Source organism: Apodemus sylvaticus, chromosome 7, assembly GCF_947179515.1.
Source record: "Apodemus sylvaticus chromosome 7, mApoSyl1.1, whole genome shotgun sequence".
NCBI classification, from domain to species: Eukaryota; Metazoa; Chordata; class Mammalia; order Rodentia; family Muridae; genus Apodemus; species Apodemus sylvaticus.
This window is the reverse complement of record NC_067478.1, coordinates 24595762-24618931: the sequence shown is the minus strand read 5'-3', so window position 1 is coordinate 24618931 and position 23170 is coordinate 24595762. Positions and strand designations below refer to the sequence as shown.

The window sequence follows — 23170 nt, the reverse complement described above, 5'->3', positions numbered from 1 at the left end:
CCCAGCAACCACATGGCGGCTTACAACCATCTGTAATGGGATCTGATGCCCTCTTCTGGAGTGCCTGAAGACAGCTACAATGTACTCATACACATAAAATAAATAAATCTTAAGAAAAAAATTTCAGGCTGGAGAGATGGTTCAGTGGTTAAGAGCACTGACTGCTCTTCTGAAGGTCCTGAGTTCAAATCCCAGCAACCACATGGTGGCTCACAACCATCTGTAACAAGATCTGATGCCCTCTTCTGGAGTGTTTGAAGACAGCTACAGTGTACTTACATATAATAAATAAATAAATCTTTAAAATTTTTTCTCAGTACTTGAGTATGAAATTGGGGGCAGAGGGCAATGAAAAGAACTTGTTTAGCAATGATTCTTCACTCTGGCAAATGGAGGCAGTACAAAGCCAGTGTGTTGAAGTTTACTCTGTTCTGGTCCGAGCTCTTGCACAAGGCTCTGCAGGGTCCAACATATCTCAGGCAGGTTATGTGCTCTTATGGAGGCTTCTTGGTAGAAGAGTAATTAACTTTCTGTTGTTGTTACTGTTGTTTTGTTTTCAAGACAGAGTTTCTCTGTGTGGTCCTGGCTATCCTGGAACTTACTCTGTAGACCGGGCTGGCCTTGAAATCAAGAGATTCATCTGCCTCTGCCTCCCAAGTGCTGGGATTAAAGGCATGCACCAACCACACCCAGCAGAGTAATTAATTTTACTGTTCACTTGTCTGCATATAGGCGGTGCTATGCCTGGCAGCAATCTCTACTGCTCTTCTCCTAAGCATGTGACCAAGAGCATCATGGGACTGCTCTCTCTGTACAGGTCTTTTCTCCTGGGAGCAGACACAGGAACTAAGCACTTTGTTTCAGCTCCCAAGTACCTGAAAGACTTGCAAAGATCAATAGGGTAGCAAACCACCCCGGGCACTTACCACGCTGCCTCTTCATGAGTTTCCCTGAGGCAGGAGGACACCCCACTCTGTCACAGAGACACCCATAAGGTTTGTCACCCCACCTGAAGATGGATCCTGACTGTTGTAGTCTGGGGTTTTCCCAGTAAAGCTATTTTCATTATTGTGATAACAAGTGGCTGTGATCACAGCATCTCTTGGTTGGATGTCACGGTGATGAAGTCAACACAAGCGGTGAGAGCCGGGTCTACGGTATTGGGGTGGATGACCCTCAGAAGACCCTCAGTTGACATTTCAGCCATGTTAGTCTTCTGCTCTACTCTCAGGTGCCAGAGCAGAGGAAGCGGCAGGTTTACCAGGGAGCTAGGACATCAGTGATGAGACTTCGGAGTCACCCCATCCTGCGAATACCATCAGTAAATGCAAGGTCACCAGGCTGAAATTAGTATGATAGAATCAGTCCTTTCAAGTGTTGGTATGCTGCCTCAGGTATGCTATCATGAGGTGGTAGGCCACCTCAGGTATGCTTTTCCTGAGGAAAGGTAGCTTAACAGGTAAACAGGCTTGTCATTTTTCTTGTATTTTTCTCATCATGGCATTAACTGAATAAAACAAAGACGACTTTAGAAATGCGTTTTAATTACACTGTTATGTGTCACTATTTGATGTTTTCAGAGAGGAAAAAAAATGCTTGTTATCATTATGGACCACCTGCTTTAACGTAGAGACAACCTATCGCCACAGGACACAAAGAAACATGAAGATGTGCTCTGTAGTGTAAAAGGTGGGAGTCCCACGCTTCTGCCCAGCACCCACTCCTTCCAAGTATCTGGCAAAGCATGACTCTTAAACTTGAATAGTTAACCAAATATATCTATGTATAAGGAACTCCCAATTTCACAATGCCAATTTACAATGATAAAGTCTTATGCTAATATTTCTAACCTCTTCAAAACACCAGGAATGCGTCTGAAGCCATCTGGATATCTGTGCCTCTTTCTCTGCTCTCTGCTGGTTTCACCCACCTAGCCCTTTCTCCCTCTCTCCGCCCCTCACCTCTTAGCTCCTCCTCTTCCTCTCTCCCCTCCAATCACTGGCCTCTCACTGCCTCAGTGTGAATGGGTGGGAAATATCTCGAAACAGTGTTCATTTGTAGAAACACCCAAAAACAGCAGACATTTTATTTTGCAGTGTGTACTGCAGGGGAGGTTACTGTTCTGCAGTACTCTTGGTTTGGGTCTCTATATTATTTTCAATTTAAATTTAAAACATCTTTACATTATTTAAAAAATGAATTATGGGGCAAACAAGATGGCTCAGTGGGAGCTTGCTACCAAGTCTGACAACCTAAATTCAACCCTCAGCCCCTGCAATGGTAAAGAGAGAACCAATTCCAGAAAGCTACTTCCCGACCTCTCTATATGCATTGTGGCATGCAAAAGTATACAGAAATATAATATAGATAAAAATTGCAAAGTATAACTTTTAAGATTCCATCCCTGACCATTGGAATATTATAGTTTCAAGCAACAAAAAAAATAAAAATAAAAACATCGCAGACTAAATCTACCGATAAGCACACATTGAGCACATTTAATTCCCACAGCAATCGGCGAGTCCTGAGGTCACCTCTTCACTCACTAAGAAGGCATCACTGAGTGAGCTCCGGGATCTCCCTATTATCCACAACGAGCGTGTGAATGATCCCTTCTCTCCTCTTCCCGCTGCTGACGGCTTTAATGTAGCATCCGTGGTTCCCAACGCTGAAGTGTGTCTCAGTCCCGTCATCTACAAACTCGCCCTAGGACAGCGAAGGAGGACGTGTCAGTGTGCAGAAAGCTCTCTGTCCGAGCGGTAACGTCATCTTAAAGCACTAGTGATATAATGCAATGGTACATGGGCAAAATGCTAAGCATTGCAGACTCAGAGTTTAAAGTTTGTATTTACATGCCTTTATGCTGCTGTTATAAATCGAAAGCTTCTTTCCTCATATTCAGTAATTGTTTTGGATTTTGGAAACAGGGTCTTCCTCTGTAGCCAAGTTTAGGGTAAGCCAGAACTTGCTGTGTAGCACAAGCTGACCTTAATCTCCTCCCCCTGATCCTCCTGCCTCTGCTTTCCTTCCTTATTTATTTATTTATTTATTTATTTACTTATTTATTTAATGTATGAGTGCTCTATCTGCATATACACCTGAATGCCAGAAGAGGGCATCAGATCACATTATAGATGGTTGTGAGCCACCATGTCACTGCTGGGAATTGAACTCAGGACCTCTGGAAGAGCATCCAGTTTCTCTTAACCAGTGAGCCATCTCTCCAGCTCCACCTCTGCTTTTTTAATTTCATCTTTATAATGACTATGGTAGAAGTCCTCTTATTATGTCTACTTTACAGATGAGAAAACTGAGCCAGATGACATGAAAATGCCACTTTGCAAGGAAAGTACTCTCAACCAGTTCAAAACTCTACTTCCATTGGGGATAAAGTAGTTTATAATAACATATACTTAGTAACTAAAACTAAGCACTGCTAAATCTATTCAGTCCTTGAAATGTGTCTCCTTAGAAATGAAATTCACTATATTCAAAGAACTCAAGAAGTTAGATTCCAGAGAATCAAACAAAGAACTAACAACTGAGGAATACAGAATGGCTGAGAAGCACCTAAAGAAATGTTTAAAATCCTTAGTCATCAGGGAAATGCAAATCAAAACAGCCCTAAGATTTCATCCCACACCAGTCAGAATGGCTAAGATCAAAAATTCAGGTGACAGCAGATGCTGGCGAGGATGTGGAGAGAGAGGAACATTCCTCCACTGCTGGTGGGATTGCACGTTGGTACAACCACTCTGGAAATCAGTCTGGTAGTTCCTCGGAAAAATTAGACATAGTATTACCTGAGGACCCAGCTATACCACTCCTGGGCATATGCCCAGAAGATGCTTCTACATGTAATAAGGACACATGCTCTACTAGGTTCACAGTAGTCTTATTTATAATAGCCAGAAACTGGAAAGAACCGAGATGTCCCTCAACAGAGGAATGGATACAGAAAATGTGGTATATATACACAATGGAGTACTATTCAGCTATTAAAAACAAAAAATTCATGAAATTCTTAGGCAAATGGATGGAAATAGAAAATATCATCCTGAGTGAGGTAACCTAATAACAAAAGAACACACATGGTATGCAGTCACTGATAAGTGGATATTATTCCAGAAGCTTGGAATAACCAGGATACAATTCACAGACCACATGAAGCTCAAGATGAAGGAAGACCAAAGTGTGGATACTTTGGTCCTTCTTAGAAGGGGGAACAAAATACCCATGAGAGGAGATACAGAGACAAAGTTTGGAGCAGAGACTGAAGGAAAGACCATCCAGAGACTTCCCCACCTGGAGAATCCATCCCATATACAGTTACCAAACCTAGACGCTATTGGGGATGCCAACAAGTGCTTGCTGACAGGAACCTGATATAGCTGTCTCCTGAGAGGCTCTGCCAGTGCCAGCCATTGAACTGAGCACAGGGTCCCCAAAGGAGGAGCGAGAGAAAGGACCCAAGAAGCTGAAGGAGTTTGCGGCCCCATATGAACCAATCAGACACCCCCCCCCCCAGAGATCCCAGGGACTAAACCACCAATCAAAGAGTACACATGGAGGGACTCATGGCTCCAGCTGCATATGTAGTAGAGGATGGCCTTGTTGGACATCAGTGAGAGGAGAGGCCCTTGGTCTTTTGAAGGCTGGATGCCCCAGTGTAGGGAAATGCCAGGACAGGGAAGTGGGAGTGGGTGGGTTGGTGAGCAGGGAAGAGGGGAAAAGGGAGCCTTCAGAGGGGAAACCAGGAAAGGGAATAACATTTGAAATGTAAATAAATGTAAATAAGCCGGGCGTTGGTGGCACCCCTGTAATCCCAGTACTTGGGAGGTGGAGGCAGAGGCAGGTGGATTTTTGAGTTCGAGGCTAGCCTGGTCTACAAAGTGAGTTCCAGGACAGCCAGGGCTATACAGAGAAACCCTGTCTCAAAAACAAACAAAACAAAAAACAAAAACAAAACAAAGAAATGTAAATAAAGAAATGTAAATAAAGAAAATATCTTAAAGAAAGAAAGAAAGAAAGAAAGAAAGAAAGAAAGAAAGAAAGAAAGAAAGAAAGGAAATTCACAACTTATGTTTAAAATATCTGATCTGCAATCTAGTGTGGACCTGCTAATTTATATAACTCACTGTTATCTTCCTCTGTTGGTTGCATGTTAAATTATAACTCCTTCCTTTTGCTTTTTTGAAATATGGTCTTATTTTGTAGCCCAGGCTGGTCTATTGTTAACTCTGTAGTCCAGACTGACCTAGAACTCACAGAAACCGTCCTGCTTCAAAGTACTCTAGTATTCTCCCAACCAAATGTTGGGATTTCAAATACGAGCTTCTATCCTTGGCTTAACATTCTTGATAAACTGATTTAAATTAAGCATATTAAAATTAATAAACTTTAAGTTTAGCATGCCTGCTTAAAAAAGAAGTTAAAATCAGAAGGAGGATCAGTATTCATGGTTCACATTCTATTTCTGCTGAACAGCAGTGATCCACAAAAAGAAAATGAAAAAAGGAGTTGGAGAGATGGCTCAGCGGTTAAGAGCACTGACTGCTCTTCTAGAAGTCCTGAGTTCAATCCCCAGCAACCACATGGTGGCTTACAACCACCTGTAATGGCATCTAATGCCCTCTTCTGGTGTGTCTGAAGACAGTGGCAGTATACTCTCATACATAAAATAAATACATCTTTAAAAAAAAAAAAGGAAAAAAAATAAAAGAAAATGAAAACAACATTCCAGAGGAAGAAGCAAGCCTTGAGTAGAGGTTCTACTGCGGGTCGTGACCCCTTTCGGGGTTTAACAACCCTCTCACAGGGGTCACCTAAGACCATCAGGGAAACAGATACTTACATTCTTACTCCTAACAGTAGCAAAAGTACAGTTATGAAGTAGCATCGAAACCAATTTTTATGGTTAGGGGTCACCATTACATAAGGAACTGTATTAAAGGGTCACAAAATTCGGAAGATGGAGAAGGCCTTAGAGGAGGATAGGGAAAAAACTATGCCAGAAAACAAGAAAACCATGAGGCTTCCAGGGAGGCTTGGAGAACGCCACTAGGCCTGGGGCTAGGCCCACAGGTACCTGATCTCAGGCATGGCTCTTCTACGTGGGCCGAGGGGGCCTGAAGAGCTCTGTGGGCCTCGGCAGGAGCAGGGCGTCTATGAACAGGCTCATTCACTCCTAGATACAGTACACGCCAGGCCACATGGACGCCAGCAAAGCGAGGCCAGTGGAGCCTGGATGGCTTCTGTGAGTGAGGAGCCTCCTTTCTCCTCATACCTTGTCAACACTGCTCTATAAACTCCATTTCTTCTGTCTCTTGTGTCTGCCTCCAAGTCATCTGACACTAGGTGGTTCATTACTACTTCTTTAATGAGAGAGAGAAAGACACAGAGAGAGAGACAGAGAGAGAGAGACAGAGAGAGACAGAGAGAGACAGAGAGACAGAAAGAGAGAGAGAGAGAGAGAGAGAGAGAGAGAGAGAGAGAGAGAATTTGAGGCCAGTCTGGTCTACAGAGTGAGTTCCAGGACAGCTAGGCCTAGGTAGAGAAACCCTGTCTCAAAAATGAACAACAAAAATAATAATAAAAGCCAGGCAGTGGTGGCGCACACCTTTAATCCCAGTCCTTGGGAGGCAGAGACAGGTGGATTTCTGAGTTCAAGGCCAGCCTGGTCTACAGAGTGAGTCCTAGGACAGTCTGTCTCAAAAATAATGATGATAATGATAATAGTAAAATAATATAAATAAAAACAAAACCACCCTATTTTTAGGAAAGCCGCATGTGCTTTGAGAATATGGGCCATGCCTTCCTACCCTAGTGTGATCTGAGGTCAGCAGCACTGCAGCTCAGAGGGTGGGAAGCTAGAATCTGCATATCATGGGGGGCAGGCTCAAGAGATTTCTAGAGGAACAAATGGGATTGGGGGAGGAACTTTTTAATGTGAGCTCTTCTCAGTGTGAAAGCCTAGCAGGAAGAGGCAAGGTAGAGTGTGTGGCCAGGCCAGCTCGGCCTGCAGATCGATTGCAAACTCTCAACTGCCCCAGGGGCTGACTGGAGAAGATTTTCAGAACTTGGTGTAGAAAGGTTATTACCAAGCCTTTTGGTTTTGCTCTGATCCCTTTGGTTCACTTTTAAAGTCGACAGATTTAGAGCTTGGTTGTGCTAGGTCAACACTTGTAACCCCAGTGCTGGGGAGGTTGAGGCTAGAGGATCGGGTTTGAGATTAGCTTTGAAAAGAGAACGTACTAAAATAAAGAAATGCAGTAACATTCCATCATTTATACACAGGTCAAGCTAGGAGTAATTCATGACAGTAATAATAAATAACTTACCGCTGTCTCTATTATTTTACCATTACACCATATATCCATAGTGTTTTTTTCTGTAAAAGTAACAACACAGAAGCATTATAATTCTGTATTTAAAGTTAACTTTTGTACATGAGTTTTAATTTGAATGTGTAGGAGTGTTTTTCTTGTATATATATATATCTGTGCACTCTATGCGTGCCAGGTGCCCACAGAGGCCAGAAGAGGGTGCCAGATTCCCCTGGAACAATCTACCTCAAATAAGAAAAACCTGGGCATACCTGTAACTCCAGCATTCAGGAGGCAGAGACTGGAAGATGGCTTGAGACAGGCCTTGGCAGTCCTAGAACCCCATATGTAGACCAGGTTGGTCTCAAACTGACAGAGATCCTCTGCCTCCTGAGTGCTGGGATTAAAACATGCCTTTAAAATTTTTATTAAACTCCTTTATTATGTATAGTTGTCTGCATCTTTTTGTGGGTATGTGCACATAATGCAAGTGCCCAAGGAAGCCAGTTGAGGCCGGCAGGTCCCTGGAACGAGAGGCACAGGTGGTTGTGAGCTGCCAGCTGTGGGTGCCGGGTTCTGCGCTCAGAAGAGCACTGTGTGCTCTGAATTGTTGCGCCATCTCTCCAGCCTCCATCCATTCCTGCTGTTCTCTGTTCTGCTCCTAGTTCCCTTGCCTGCTGCCTCCACCTTGTAGCTTTGCGATGGCTCACAATTTTATAATAACGATGGTACTGAAACTAGCTCTTGTCGGTAGAAACTCAAATAAATGAATCTCATTTGGAGGCGGGTTAAGTCTCTGCTGACATCAAATAGTTTTCTGTCTATTGGGAAATCCACTTCAGCATTTTTGGGCACCCAAGTATATGTGTACAAATATAATTGCATGTGCACATATGTATGTAAATATAATTGCCTGTGTGCATATGTATGTAAGTATAATTGCCTGTGTGCATATGCTGGGGGATGGGGTTTTTGTTATTGTTGTTTGTTTTTTTGTTTTTTTGGGTTTTTTTGGTATTGCTTTTGCTTTTATCCGGTCCTGGGGACAAGCCTTGCACCTTGCACATGCCTGGCAGGTGCTGTACCCCTGGCCCACATCTTCAGCTCTATGCTTTGTTTCAAAATTCCCCTTTGAACTGGTCATTAATATCTTTCCTTGTTAAACAATGAGTGAAATAAAACTTTTCACGTTTATTGTTCTCCTGCAAACAAAACTAACCAAAAGTCTTGAGGGTTATGTGATGGCCTGCTCTTAGGAACGCGTGAGAAACAGACGGTGCTTGAGTTCTCTGTCTTATTCCAATCTTCCACTTACCTCTACGGAGGAAATAATTAAATAGCCACTATAAACTCTAATGTGGCCTGAATAGGTTCGAGCTACATGGGGGTTACAGAGGGGCAAGTGGAACACAGTCTCCCATCCCTAACCAAGAAATGATCTTCCACAGGCAGCTGCTTGCAAAGAAAAATATCAGTTTTCTCCAAAGGAGTCTCTCTGGGCATATAAACCACACCTGAGTGTGGGCCTCACACCCAGCCGATGACCAACATAAAACACACTCAGTGGTGATTTTGAAGAATTTTTTTTTAAAGATTTATTTATTTATGTATGTAAGTACACTGTAGCTGTCTTCAGACACTCCAGAAGAGGGAGTCAGATCTTACTATGGATGGTTGTGAGCCACCACGTGGTGCTGGGATTTGAACTCAGGACCTTTGGAAGAGCAGTCCTTTTAATCGCTGAGCCATCTTTCCAGCCCCCAATTTTTTTTTTTTTTGGTCTCATATTACTTTTTCTAGGCTTTTTAAAAAAATCTTACTGGTCTTTTGCTTGTACGTTATGGTTTCTGATTTTGTGTTTTTATTGATTGTGTGTGTGTGTGTGTGTGTATTTCTTTTGATTCTTCCAATTTTTAAATTCCGTTTTTTTGCTTTTAAAATTTATATGTTTTCTAAAGAGATAGAAAAAGAAGGCATGGAGTTGGATGGGTGGGGCCAGGGAGAGGATCTGGAAGAAGATGAGGGAGAGGAGGCCACAACCCGAATATATTGCAGAATATAGCATATACATTAGCAATAAAAAAAATCTAAATCATTCTACAGAAACAGCCCTGACTTACCCAAAACAATTCTAAAGTCCTTGCCATCCAAGTGCAAAACCCAGGTGTTGGTAGTTTTAGATCTGTTCTCCACGAATTTCCTGAAGCTTCTTCCATCAATTTCCAGAGTATATTTAAAAACACAACCTTTGCCCGAAAGTATACGTATGGTGGCTTTGGTTTTTGCAGCTCCAACACAGAAGGTTTCTTTGCCCACTAACTGGAACATCCACTCTTTTCTTATCTCTTCCTAGATGATGAAATAGAACAGATTAAGACATACAAACGAAAGTCGGGGCAGTGGTGGCGCACACCTTCAATCCCAGCACTTGGGAGGCAGAGGAAGGCAGATTTCTGAGTTTGAGGCCAGCCTGAACTCAGTGAGTAAGTGAGTGAGTCCCAGGGAGCTAGGGCTACACAGAGAAACCTGTCTCGAAAAAACAAAACAAAACAAAAAGAAAAAGAAAGAAAAAGAAAAAACCCATACAAACAAAGGGAAATGTAATATTTAACGTTTGAGAAAAGATAAAACTCTCAAGGTGGTTGTGGTGGTTTGAATAAGAATGGCTCTCTTAGGTTCATATGTTTGAATGCTTAGTTACCAGGGAATGGAACTATTTGAAAAGACTGTAAGGATTAGGAGGTGTGGCCTTTTGAAGTAGGTGTGGCCTTGTTGGAGAAAGTGTGTCACTGGAGTTAGACTATGAGGTTTCAAAAGCCCACACAGGGCCCAGTCTTCCTGCTCCCTACGGATCAGGATCTGACTCTCAACTACATCCCCAGCATCATTCCTGCCATCCGGATGCCATGTTTTCCATCATGCTGATAATGAACCAAACTTCTGTAACTGTGAGCAAGCCCTAGTTAAATGATCTCTTTTATAAAAGAGTGGCCTTGGTCAAGGTGTCTCTTCACAGCAACAGAACAATGACTAAGACAGTGATTAAAAGCCCATGTTATTTGTACTTTATGAATGCATAATCTAAAGGTTAAGAAAATCATTTGCTGAGCATGGTGTCGTCACACAGCTTTAACCCAGCACTTGAGGAGATGGAAGTGGATCTCGGTGAGTTTAAGGCCAGCCTGTCTGCACAGTTCCAGACTAGCCAGGGTTACACAGTGAAATCCTGTCTGAAATGAAAAAGTCATTTTCAGTTTCAATATCAGGTTCCATATTCTTGAATTCTGGACTGCCATTAGATTGCTTTATACTGGAAAACAAATAGGCAAAAACAAAAACAAAAAACCATAACCATTGACAGAGAAAAGCCCTGAATTGGCATATGGGGAGGAGGAGCCGTGAGGGCGAGCGATCACTTCTCTGTAGCATGTTTTACCAAGCCGCATGTGCTCTCTTACCTTCCCATCCACATAGACGACTCGTTTTCCTGATGTGGTCCCATGCTCAAATTCAATCTTGTGGACTCCATCACTTAAAATAACATCCCAAATAGCAACAACATTTTTCATTTTCCCCAGGCTGCATAGGAAGCAAAGGGAACAGAAATGAAGCAATTAGAATGGGTTAATAGAATATAGCTAATTAATCCTCCCAAGACGAAAATATCAGACTTCTGTTTTTAAAGACAAGATGGCTTCAACTTACTATGCAAGCCTGGGTTTGCATGTCTGAGTTTGATCCCTGGGACCCACGTAAGTGTGGAAGGAGAGAGGTGCATCCACAGAATTATCCTCTGGGCTCCACATGTGCTTCATAATACACACCCCAACATATATGCTCATACATGTGTTCTTTATTTGTTCACAGCCATGTTCCTCCCTGATACATGCCAGTGTTAATGCCTCAAATCATTGTCTGAACCATTTTTCAACAGATCCTGTCCTAAGCAGGCATGGCGACACATGCCTACAATTTCAGCATTTTGGAGGTTGAGGCAGGAGGGTATCGGGAATTCAAGGTCATTTTCTGTGACATTGCCACATGAGACCTTGTCTAAATTAAACCAAACTAAACCACAGCACAACACTAAGACGTCGTCCTAGCCACTGGATTGACTGGAAAGCAGCAGTATGCTTTGTGACGGCTGATGTAGTGCCCTGCCCTTGATGGCAAGGACGACCTAGAATTACTGCAGAATGAGATCCCTAAGCCTGATGCCCGGCACCTGGTTCTGCCTCCTCACCATGTGTGAGAGGGATGAAGGCTCCAAGCCCAGCCCCCGAGCCTTGGCTCCCACTGGGGGGAGATCTACAAACCCTGAGAGTGCCAGGCTGTCTCGGTGTCCCCTGTTCAGTGCAGACCTTAGTGTTCTGTTTCCTCTGCATTTAGATACATGTTGGGAGACACCCCTAAGCTCAGACAAGTGCTACTCTGAAATGAACAACTAAGGATCCCGCGGGAACCTACCTGACCCACAGGTCATGAAGCTTGCTGGGACCACAGTGACTTCTGGGATAGGAAGGAAAGAATTGATGCTGACTTGTGCTGCCCACAGAATTGATACAGCACACGTTTTAGTGACAGGGACAAAAAGAGACACCAGCTGTAACCCCCTACCCTTTGACCTGGCAGATGTCCATAATGGAGGACCAGAAAGAAGTCTCTGTTGTCAATTGTCCTTTCTTATATTTTTAAATTTTTAACATCTCCCCTTTTATATTTTATGGTTGTGAGCCTAGCCTTTAACCGCTGAGCCATCTCTCCAGACCAACATCCCCCATTTTAAATGCATTTATTTCAAATATATTTTAGACTCCCCCTGTAAAACAATAAGTAAAAAACAAAACAAAACAAAAAACAAAAACAAAAAAACCCCCAACTCATCAGGGCCTTGAGCATGCCAGCAAGCGTATTTCCTGCCCATTTCAGGGCGTGGGTTTGTGCAATGGCCCACTCACCTCCAGAGTTGTTCAGGCAAGGCCCTCTCTACCGTGCAGGCTGGCATCAGCATCCTCGCTGCTGGAGTGACAAAGATGGCAGCCGCCATTCCTGCTTTTATTTTTGTTTCTGTTTCCTCAGCCTTCTATGTGTGCATCTTATTATTTCCCTTGCTTACTTTTGTTTCACTTCCTAGCTTTTTTTTTATTTGTTTTTTTCTATTCTTTTTTTGTTTGTTTGTTTGTTTTGTTTTGCTTTGAGACAGGGTTTCTCTATTTAGCCCTGGCTGTCCTGGAACTCACTCTGTAGACCAGGCTGGCCTCGAACTCAGAAATCCACCTGCTTTTGCCTCCCAGAGTGCTGGGATTACAGGCGTGCGCCACCACTGCCCGGCATCACTTCCTAGCTTTTAAAGGATTTATTCACTGATGTATGTAAATAAATGTGTGAGTTCATGTGCATAAGTGTGTGTGGGTGTGCGTGCTGTCAGGTGTCTTCTGTTGCTGTCTGTTCCTTTGCACCAGATCTCTCCCTGAATTATTTAGATCTTGTCTCCTTTTCTTTTCTTCTTTTCTTTTCTTTTCTTTCCTTTCCTTTCCTTTCCTTTCCTTTCCTTTCCTTTCCTTTTCCTTCCTTCCTTCCTTCCTTCCTTCCTTCCTTCCTTCCTTCCTTCCTTCCTTCCTTCCTTCTTTCCTTCCATCTTTCTTTTTCATTTTGCATCCTGATCACTCTCCCCTCTTGGTCCCCCTCCCATGCACAGTTCCTCAACCCATCACCCCTCCCCTTTTCCTCTGAGAGAGTGGAGGCCCCCCTCCCAGGATCCCCCCACCTGGCACATCAAATCTCTGTAGGGCTGGGTACTTCTCCCACTGAGGCCAGACAAGACAGCCTAGTTAGGGGAACGGATTCTACAGACAAGTAACAACTTTAGGGATATCCCCTGCTCTAGTTGTTCAGGATACACATGAAGACCAAGCTGCACATCTGCTACTATGTGTGTGTGGTTCTAGGTCTAGCATATGTATGCTCTTTGGTTGGTCGTTCAGTCTCTGAGAGCTCCCAAGGGAGGTTGACTCTGTTGGTTTTCCTGTGGAGTTCCTATCCCCCTTGGGGCCCTCAGTCCTTCTAACTCTTCCATAAGAGTCCCTAAGCTCCTTCCATGGTTTGGCTGTGGGTCTCTGCATCTGAGTCAGCTGCTGGGCAGAACCGGGAACTAGCAAACCCCAGTCACCCTCCTTTCTCTGTTGCCCTCAGAGCTGGAGATAAAGGCATGTCCCGGATGCCTGGTTTGTTACCTGGGTTGTACGATCTGAGCTCTGGTTCCTGTTGTTATGCTGCAAATGTTCTTGATGGATCAGGTATCTCTCCACCCTAGTATTATAAAGGTGACAGGTAGGCACAAATATAACAACACTGGGCAACTTTAACACACAACTCTCATCAGTATTGAAAGCACTAAAAAGCACAAAGTATCAGAGTTAAAATGCATCATGAATAAAATATACTTTAGAGACATCTATAGATGATATCATTTAACATCTGCAGAATGCATTTTCTTCTCAGGAGCCATAGAACTTCTTTAGAATACCATTTTTTTTTATGCCACAAATCTTAACAAATACAACGAAACTGAAGTAATTACTTTTTAATATATCAGTTCACAATGGAATAAAACTAGAAATAAGAGGCAAGGCAAATGCAGAAACTATAAAAATACACAGAGACTAAGCAATATACATGTTTTTTTGAGACAACATCTTACTCTATAACCCAGGCTGCCCTAGAAGGTTCCACATTACCTGACTCAGTCTCCACATTACAACCATGAGCTACCACATCTGAGTAAAAAAGTCTTAAATGTGTAGTGGGTCCTTGATGAACTCAAGAAGGAAGACAAGTGTCAAATGTGCCTGAAATGTCACCATTCAGAAGGCAGTTACGAGCATTTGCTGTTCTTATAGAGGACCCAGATTTGGTTCCCAGTACCGACCTGGTGACTCACAGTCATCTGATGCCCTCTTCTGACTTCTGTGGGATACACACAAGTGCACAGACACACATACAGGCGAAAGACTCACAGACATGAAATAAAAATGGAAAAATAAAAACAAATTTTTAAAAAGAATTGACTAAAGGGGTTTTGTGATGCAGCAGAGGAAGGCGGCAGCACATAGAGTGGAGGACCTGCTTTTCAGAACTCCGCCCGACAGAGGATTACTATCTGGGCTATATTAGGTTTTCAATAAAAAATTCAAAAAGAACAGATAACCCTATCAATAGCAGGGGTAGAGTGGATAATCATCAAAAGACAAGGGCCAGATATGGCAAGGAACACCTTAACATCTAGTGCTAGACAATCAGGCTACAGAGTGGGAGTGGATGAGAGGGAGGGCAGGAGGGAGAGGGAAAGAGAGGAAAAGAGGGGGTAGGGGGAGAACAGGGAGAAAGGACACTAACAATAAACGCTGCTAGGAACCGTTGTTGGGAATGTAAGGTATGCAGCCACCATGGAAATCAGTATTGAGGTGCCTAAAAAAAACCCTAAAAATAAAACTACCATATGAACATGAGTAATTATATTCCTGAAGGAATCTAACACAGCATACTCTAGAAATGCGTAGACACCCATGTTTGCACAATGGTCAAGATATGGAATACGTCTAAGTGCCCACTAATGCGTAAATGGATAAAGAAAACGAAGGCAATGTAAACACAAGAGTATTATTTTATCCATGAAGAAGAATGCAATCACGGCGTTTGCTGGACAATGGACAGAGCTGAAAACCAACATGTGGAGGCAAAGAAAGCACACCCAGAAACACCGATGGTACGTGTTGTCTTTCATGTTGAACCCTTGAACCCACCCACCCCCCCAAAAACCCCACAACCCACCAACAAGAACACCACCGCCACCACAAAAACACACATCACACCCCCAAACAAGGCATGAAAGTAGGGACTGTTGGGAAAAGGAACCGGACCCGCAGAAGCTAACGGATGGGTCCCGTTGGCGGGTGTATTGTAAGGAAGGATAGTATTGTAACATCTACTGCTAGAGTCTCTTAGGTAGCATAACATGAAACTACAGGGAGGCAAGTTGCCTGGTCAGATACTACTGAGGTCTGGGCGTGGCCACCGTAGATGGGTGGCTTCAGGCTGACTCCTGCTTCCTAGCCTGGGCTGTGGTCTCACCTGTGCAATTATGGCCTACGGACCGACCACCTTGCGAAGCAGCGTGCTGGGTCTGATTCCTTAGACTGCAAAGTTTTGCTCCGGCAAGCAAGCTTGAGGACTGGAAGCTCTGGGAGCATGCGCGTTGGACAGTACAGTCTATGATCTGCGGCTCTGCATTCCTGATCCTACCCAAGAAGCCGTCTAACCTCCTGCCTTTGTTCTCCGAACAGGTCTTCCTCAGCCTGTACCCCGACATCATCAAGTCCCACCCTGTGAGCAACGCCCAACAACAAACGTTGCTAAGAGTCATCCTCTCAGGGTGCCTGGCTCCGTTGCTGGGGTGAACTTGGACAAAACCCCAGGACCCCTGCTGCTCTGAAGCCCGTGGAAGGTAAATCTGCTGGTGACCTTGGTTCTCTAAAACCACTTTCTGGCCTCCCTTTCCTCTTCTCTGCTTTGTGATACCGGAGACTGGGCCAATGTTCGATGTCTCATAAATTGCCCAAGCTGGCCTTCAGCTCACTCTGTAACCCAGACAGACCTCAAACTCACAGTTCTCCAGAGCTCACCGTTACTTCTTTTAAGACCCAAACTCCTTAGCGTGGACTCTGACACATTTGGCAGGCGGACGGAAGATGTGCTCTCCCACCTTCCTACGCGACCACCACGAGAATCATTTGGCAAAACTCATTTCAGTGATGGGCATATTTTGAGCCAGAGAGAACAGGAGCTTGTTCCAAAACACCCACCCAATGGAAGAGGCAAATGGACCCTGTCACATCTCCCAGACAAAGACACTTGATTCCATCCATGAAAGCAGAACCCCCATGACCTAATTATCTCCTAAAGGCTCCACCTCTTTGGTTTTTTGTTTGTTTGTTTTGTTTGTTTGTTTGTTTTTTTGAGACAGGGTTTCTCTGTGTAGCCCTGGCTGTCCTGGAACTCACTCTGTAGACCAGGCTGGACTCGAACTCAGAAATCTGCCTGCCTCTGCCTCCCAGTGTGCTGGGATTACAGGTGTGCACCACCACCACACGGCTAAGGCTTCACCTCTTAACACGGGTGTTGGAAGTCAGGTTTCAACATAAAAAATTTTAAAGAACCTCAGCATTCAGATCACGGCCCTCAAATCTGCTGGGTCTTCAAATCTGCTGGGCCTCCGGAAGCCCTCAGTCTCTTTGCCTGTGTCTGTTCTGTTGTTGGGCCTACTCTCTGGGGACCACTCATTGCTGTTGTAAGGAAACTATGTGGATTAGTTTAAAACAAAACAAAACAAAACCAGACACCCAAAAATCAGTTCAAAATATACCAGAATGTCATAGTCACTATAGAAATATTTTGGGCATATGTTAGTGACTAAAATGATTCAAACAACTTACAGGAGGGACTTGATCTGGGCTCCAAATTCCAGAGGTGCCAGTCTGCCCCTGGCAGGGTTGGCATGGTGGATGGGCCACTTCACACCACGGTCCCAGAAAGCAGAGCAGACATGATAGACCGGAGGCAGAGGAAAGAGGGCATAGGAAGAGGCCAGAGCAAGAAGATCTGAGAAGAGGCTCCCTATAACCTACTTCCCCTGACCAGGCTCCATTCATGACCTTTCACCCCCTACTGATAAAACCTTGACATACTGTGACTCACCAAGGGATTATTCCATTTATTAGGTCAGAGTCCTCCCGATCTACTCTAAAAACATCATCACACTGAGGACTGCTTCACTAAATCTCTAGGCATTTCTCCATCCAGTCAAGCTGACAATGAAGATTAGCCAGCCCAGAGAAGACAGGATTTAGGAGTATTTATGGACTGGAGAGTGGAGAAAGGTGATTAGGGATTAGGAAGTAATTGGTTTAAGTGTTCATGACCAAACTTTAACAATTACAACAACCCCAATGTCAGCTCTGAAATTGGTGGTTTTAAAAACCGTCTAAAAGCAAGCAGCCAGGAGTGCATGAGATAGGTTAAGTCTACAGGATTTAGTATGGAATTAAGATCAGGTCAGACAGGTTAGGTGTGAAGAATTTGTTCAGGTTTTCCTTGGTTTCATATGGATGCAGGGAAAGGGTGCGATCATAGACAGGCAAAACAATCCCGCTCTAGATTCTTTATTTTTATTTAAGATTTATTTATTTATTATATGTAAGGACACTGTAGCTGTCTTCAGACACATCAGAAAAGGGCATCAGATCTCATTACAGATGGTTGTGAGTCACCATGTGATTGCTGGGATTTGAACTCAGGACCTTTGGAAGAGAAGTCAGTGTTCTTAACCACTGAGCCATCTCTCCAGCCCCCCTCTCTAGATTCTTAATTGTCTGACACCTTGATCTTGGACTTCTCAGCCAGAACGGAAAGCAACAAATTTCTGTGGTTTAGAGATTGCATAGTCAAAACATTTTTGTTATAGGCGCCCGAGTGTCCCCTATCTTACAGCTCATTTCTGCAGCTTGATGATAATGTAAAGAAAGGTTGTTCCAACTGTGGGATTAATAAAGTGGATAAAGTTTCAAGGCGCTAAGCTAGTGCAGTCTGGGAGAGAAGACAAAAGTTGACAAGAGGAAATAGCCTATTGATTAGGATACTAGATCTTGGAAATGATATGACCGAATGCTTGAGCAAATTGTACCACAGCAGTTCTGCTGAGAGAGCTTTGTACCTGACCTTGAGGTGGAAGATTCCCTGTAAAAGTAACTTTTATTCAACTGATGTAATTAGAATCTCCAAGGCTGACTGCCTCATATGCTAACCTGGGTCTAGTCCTGGAAGCTTCTAGTCTCTGTACAATCCTATCTAGGCCTGGAATGATTTCAGCCTCTGAGACTTACTGCTGAACAAGTTCACTCTTTCTAGCTCTTTCTGAACTCTGGCTGGCCAACGCAGCTGTTTTGACTCAAACTCCTCTCCACACTGACCGATTCAATCTGGCTTCTCTCTGCTTCTCCTGAACTGCTCTGGTTGGCCTTGTACTAACTTTGGCAGTATGTCCTATTATGTTTTGATCTGTCTCCTTCTCCTCTTCTGTCTCTTTCAGTCCTCACCTGTGTCTAGTTTGTTCTCTGTCTGCACCGTCTCTGTACAACCGTCCCAGCAAAACTGCCTCTCTCTCTGCACTGCCCCTCAAACAGCTTCCCCTTCCTCTCTCTCTATTCTTGTGAGTTGGGCGGATCCTATTCTGCCAAATCTTTCTCTGATTAGTCATTTTGTCTGCCACTCAATTAGACATGATTTTCAAACATGGTTGCTTTCTTTCTTCTACAGACTAACTTTAGCATCATTGTTTGGGATTAAAGGTGTGTACTACGGGTGGGTCTGTTTTCCAGCCAGAGTAGCCACGTTGATGAATTAAAATCCCCGAGAGGAAGACCTTCCTAGTGGCTTTCTCTTCATTATTTGTTTTTGTTTGTAGATTAGACACATAATGAGTGTCTAAATAACTATTAAAAGAATGAAGAAGGGTGGTGATATAGAGTGGAAGTCTCCAGAGGTGGCAGGAGGGCAGCTGGTTTCCTCCCTAATCTTTAGCTGCCCCCCTTCTGATTTTTTTTTAAATTATCAAAAGAACTCAGGATGGGTAGGACCAAGAAACCCTAGCGGGGTTGCAGCTCATAGCCTATCAAAGAATAATATTCTCTCATAAAAGTCAAGGAATCTAGCTATTTTTAAAGACGAATGAGACATAATCTATGAAGTTCTTGCTATGTGATTCTATTCCTCACAACAGCCCAGTGATTATATTTATTCTATTTTACACAGGGACCCAAAAGCCTTCAGAAGTTATGGGCTTTATATTTGGATTCAGGCACATTGGATTTGAAAGGTCTATGTTAAGAGATTATATATTTGAAAAATACTATGCTTGAAGAAAAAAAATTGCATTTAATATTTGGGTCTCATTCTCCAAGCTGCACTGAAATCTACTCTGGAGTTGGACAAGATGACCTATAATTTTTTCAGCCAGCTATTTCCTCTCTCTATAGTTTCTGATAGGCTGGACTTGAAAGACAGTTTGGGCTGCGTTTTGTAACTATTTCACAGAGGCAGGACACCTGTGGGAAGGAGAGTCATTTGTTACCTACCTGCCAGGACTACATGGCAGGAAATCATGTCTGAACAAGGCACTGCGAAAGGTCTTGAACTTAAACACGAAACGTTCTTGTTCTAGCCAATCGAGCTTGCAGCTTTGTTCTAAGTCTCAGATTGCTTTCCTGGTTTCTCAGGAAGTGCCTGAATGATGTTCAGTTTTATATGCTGCCTCTCACCTATATGATCACAGACACTATCTCTTTAAGAGAGCAGCTGGAAATATGTCCATCACAAAACAAAACATGGAATATGTTATAGGTTTTGTTTTGGGTCTCTTTTTGAAGTGGGTTGGCTGATTTTCCAAATTTGGTATTATCTATCTATCTATCTATCATCTATTTTTTGAGGCAGTGTTTATTTGTGTAGCCCTGGCTGTCCTGAAATGTACTCTGTAGCCCAGGCTGCCCAGAACTCAGAGATCCACTATCTCTGTCTCCCGAGTGCTGGGATTAAAGGTGTGTGCTACCACTGCCCAGCCAAATTTAGTTTTTAAACAACAAATGAAGACTGAAATAAAAGGAAAATAACTATATCAGATAGCCAGAGATTTAAAATTTTAATGCTAATGTTTTAATACCCAGGACTGGCTATGTAATAATGAAAGAGGCATCCGCCCTTTGGGGAACCATTTAACATTATGGCGCCTCCTTTGTACCTTCTGGGATTCAGTCTTCAGACCCCTCTCCATTGCCCGGGCAATCACTGGCCAGGAGGTGAGGTGCATCCGGCAGATCCAACTGGCTCAATTAAAAAACAAAAAACAAAACTGGACATGTTTCTATGGGATCCTGGGTGATCCTAATAGGCAGCTGGAAAATAATTATGAATTTATCATGTTTTCAACAGCACACACTAATAGCAGCTGGGCCCTTTGAAACGTATTGACCCACTTATCCATTGAGATTGGTTTGAACGAATAAATCTCAAAGTTTACCTCCTCTAGGGTTTCTGTTGTGTGACCTAATCAATCGCTTTGTTTTTTTAAGGTGGTTTGAATTAGTTGTTTATTATTATTATTATTATTATTATTATTATTATTATTTACTTGCATCAAAAGTATTTCTAACCCAGGGATCTTTGGCTTATGGGTCGGGTCGGCTCAGAAGATTGGGAAAGTCACTCTATTGTTCTGGAAAAGGCAAGCAGTAAGATTGTGTTATGAGGCTGAAAACGAAAGTCTGCTGGCTCCTTAGTGTGAATATCCAGATGGAAGGGAAGGGGGGCAGTGAGTAGGGGGCAAGCAGGGATTGGGGTGTGTTTGTAGGGAACACATACAGTTCAGACTCACTGTGGTTCCACCTGCCTGAATGTGGGCTTGAGAGCAGCACCCTCTTAGGAGAAGTGCCCTGGGACCGGCTAGAGAGAGTCTCTTTAGTTGATGTATTAGGTTCATTCACAAAGGCTCTGATGGAACTTTGCATTCCCAAGTCCTTCTGGAAATGCCTGTTATCAATACCGCCACCGTGTGGCTATAAGTTGCAAGGACAATGATGGTAGATCCCTGAAACTTCAGGTTTGTGGACGCGATTTATTTATTTATTTATTTATTTATTTATTTATTTATTTATTTATTTATTTATTTATTTATTTATGTGATTTCTTAACCCTCTTTTAGTTTTTGAAAAGAGTGGAAAATGACCATAGTTTTACTTTTTTCCTCTTGAGCCAAGGCCCCATGTAGCTCCCGGTGGCCTTAACTTTTGCTATGAGGCCAGGGATGACCTTGAGCTCCTGATCTGCCTGTACCTCCTAACTTCTGGAACTATAGGCACTTGTCACCTTTCCTGTCTTGAGGAATCAAGAACTCATGTTATGAGTCCTAACAACTGATCTACATCTGCAGTCCTTCTTCCCCACCAGGATTAGAATCAAGTCTTATTTCTCAGTGAGCAGTTCTCCCTCCTGGCTATACATTAGAATCACTTGGGGGAACCTTATAAAATCTGGAAGCGTGGGCCCCACTTCAGAGATCCTGATTTAATGAACCTGGAGGCCCACAGATCAAGTTTTCAAGGGGTTCTCAGCCGCTCCAAACTTGAAGCAAGGGCTGTGCCTTGCCCTCGCCCAGCCTTATGTAATCCTCCTTTATCTCTGAAGCTGCAAACCTTTTATTAACCAGGCTTATCAGTGTCTAACAGGAGTACAAACTTTCTATCTAGACTAAACTTCGCCAGGCAGGCATCTCAGTACTTCGTTGACATTTGAAAATATTCAAGGAGAAGGTGAAATGTTATCAAGAAATGCTTATGGGGGTTCCCCAAAAGTCGGTCTGTATTGCTCTTAGCCAGGTCTGGCGAGCGTGCAGAGAGTTCCTGAAAAGGCTCGCAGTTATGGCGTGAGGAGGAGCTGTAGTGAGCGCAAGCATCCAGTGATAACAAGGCAGCCCTGGCCTCACTTTCACTTGCGACCGCAAATGTGTGTATTTCTAGCTTCTCAAGGATCAAAGAAACTCTGGATCGGTGACTAAACCACAACCAGGCAGAGCGTCCAGGGAGTGTCTCAGCGCCTGCTCCAACTAGCGGCCGCAAATCCGGGGGTGGGTTTGGGAAGCTCCGCCCCGCCCCATGGGCGGAGCCAACGATAGAGTGCGGCGTGAACCCGCCTCCCCGGCGGGCCAGGTGGTGGTGTCCCGCCCCGCTGGGGGGGGGGACTCCATCGACTGCGTCGGCTCGATTGGTCAGCCTGGCTGCGCTAACGGTCGCGTAGGCGGGGCTTAAAGCGCGGGGCGGGCTTGGTGGAAGCTACAGGCAGCGATTGAGGTAAGTGGCACTTGGGGGTCGCTGGGGACTTTGCGTGGGCCCCGTTCAGGTGCACGCCCAAAGGTGGCTTCTCAGGAGTGCAGAGCGTGTCACTGACCAGGCAGACCCCCCCCCCCCCGCGGCGTGAGTCGCCCCGGGTCCTACACGCTAGCTACGAGTTGCGCGTGCAGGTGTGGGCGTAGACCACCCTGGGAGTCCGCCGATCGCTTTGTGTCGCTCCCTTCCAACTCATCCTCCGCTCCCAGCTGTGTTTAAGGTGAGCGACCTGGCAGAGGAGGCAAGAACTAAGCTTGGAATCCAACATGAAGCAGGCTGGGTTTGGGGCTGGTTGTAGATCCTGGGGACTGATTAGCTCCCGCTCTCTTTGAGACTCTGTCAGGTAATAGCGATTTGGGGCAAAGTGGGAAATCGCGGAGTAAACGGTAGACTAGTATCCCTCCTGTCAGACCCATTACAAATTCAAAGGGCGAGGACCTCACCTTTATGTGGATCCATGTTGATTAATGTGAAAAATACAGCAAAGCCTAATCAAGGTTCCCACTATTATCAACTAATCAATAATTGTTCACGCCACAATGCAGGAGTAGAGAAAGGACAACCTCGGACGTCGCTCCTTACCTCTACTCTTGTTTGTCAAGGTCGTTTGTTTTTCTGCATACTGTCAAGGCTAGAGGGGAGAGCTGCAGTGTCCGCCTCTGATCCCCCTATGGGAGGGAGGAGATTACAGAATTCTCGCCTCCCGTGGGTTCTGAGGATTGCATCTCAAGCTTTCTTGCTACAAGTACCTTTGCCCACTGAGCTGTCTCTCAGCCTGCCTGTAATCCTGTCAGCGCTGCTGGCATCAGTTTCAGCATTCCGCATTGCATTGATTTTTGTAACTAGTCCTGGAAC

General features: G+C 44.1%; 2 protein-coding genes across 3 annotated transcripts in view; one reads left to right on the top strand and one right to left on the bottom strand.

Moving 5' to 3' along the window:
- Nucleotides 1-1608: 1608 nt before the first annotated feature.
- On the bottom strand, nucleotides 1609-22982 carry Faim (Fas apoptotic inhibitory molecule). Its single transcript, XM_052187565.1, has 6 exons — nucleotides 22898-22982; nucleotides 13559-13634; nucleotides 10784-10904; nucleotides 9446-9674; nucleotides 7341-7390; nucleotides 1609-2706 (listed from the first exon to the last, which is right to left on the bottom strand). The coding sequence occupies exons 3-6, from the start codon at nucleotides 10892-10894 to the stop codon at nucleotides 2557-2559; spliced, it is 540 nt and encodes a 179-aa protein (XP_052043525.1). The 5' UTR covers nucleotides 10895-10904; nucleotides 13559-13634; nucleotides 22898-22982; the 3' UTR covers nucleotides 1609-2556.
- Nucleotides 22211-23170, top strand: part of Cep70 (centrosomal protein 70) — a 55794-nt gene continuing 54834 nt past the window's right edge. Inside the window, exon 1 of one of the 2 annotated variants that reach the window (XM_052187561.1) lies at nucleotides 22211-22279. The gene's annotated coding sequence lies outside the window, so the exon portion shown is untranslated. Of the gene's footprint in view, nucleotides 22280-22414; nucleotides 22536-23170 lie in introns of those variants that run through there. The other variant, XM_052187562.1, reaches the window with a different exon arrangement.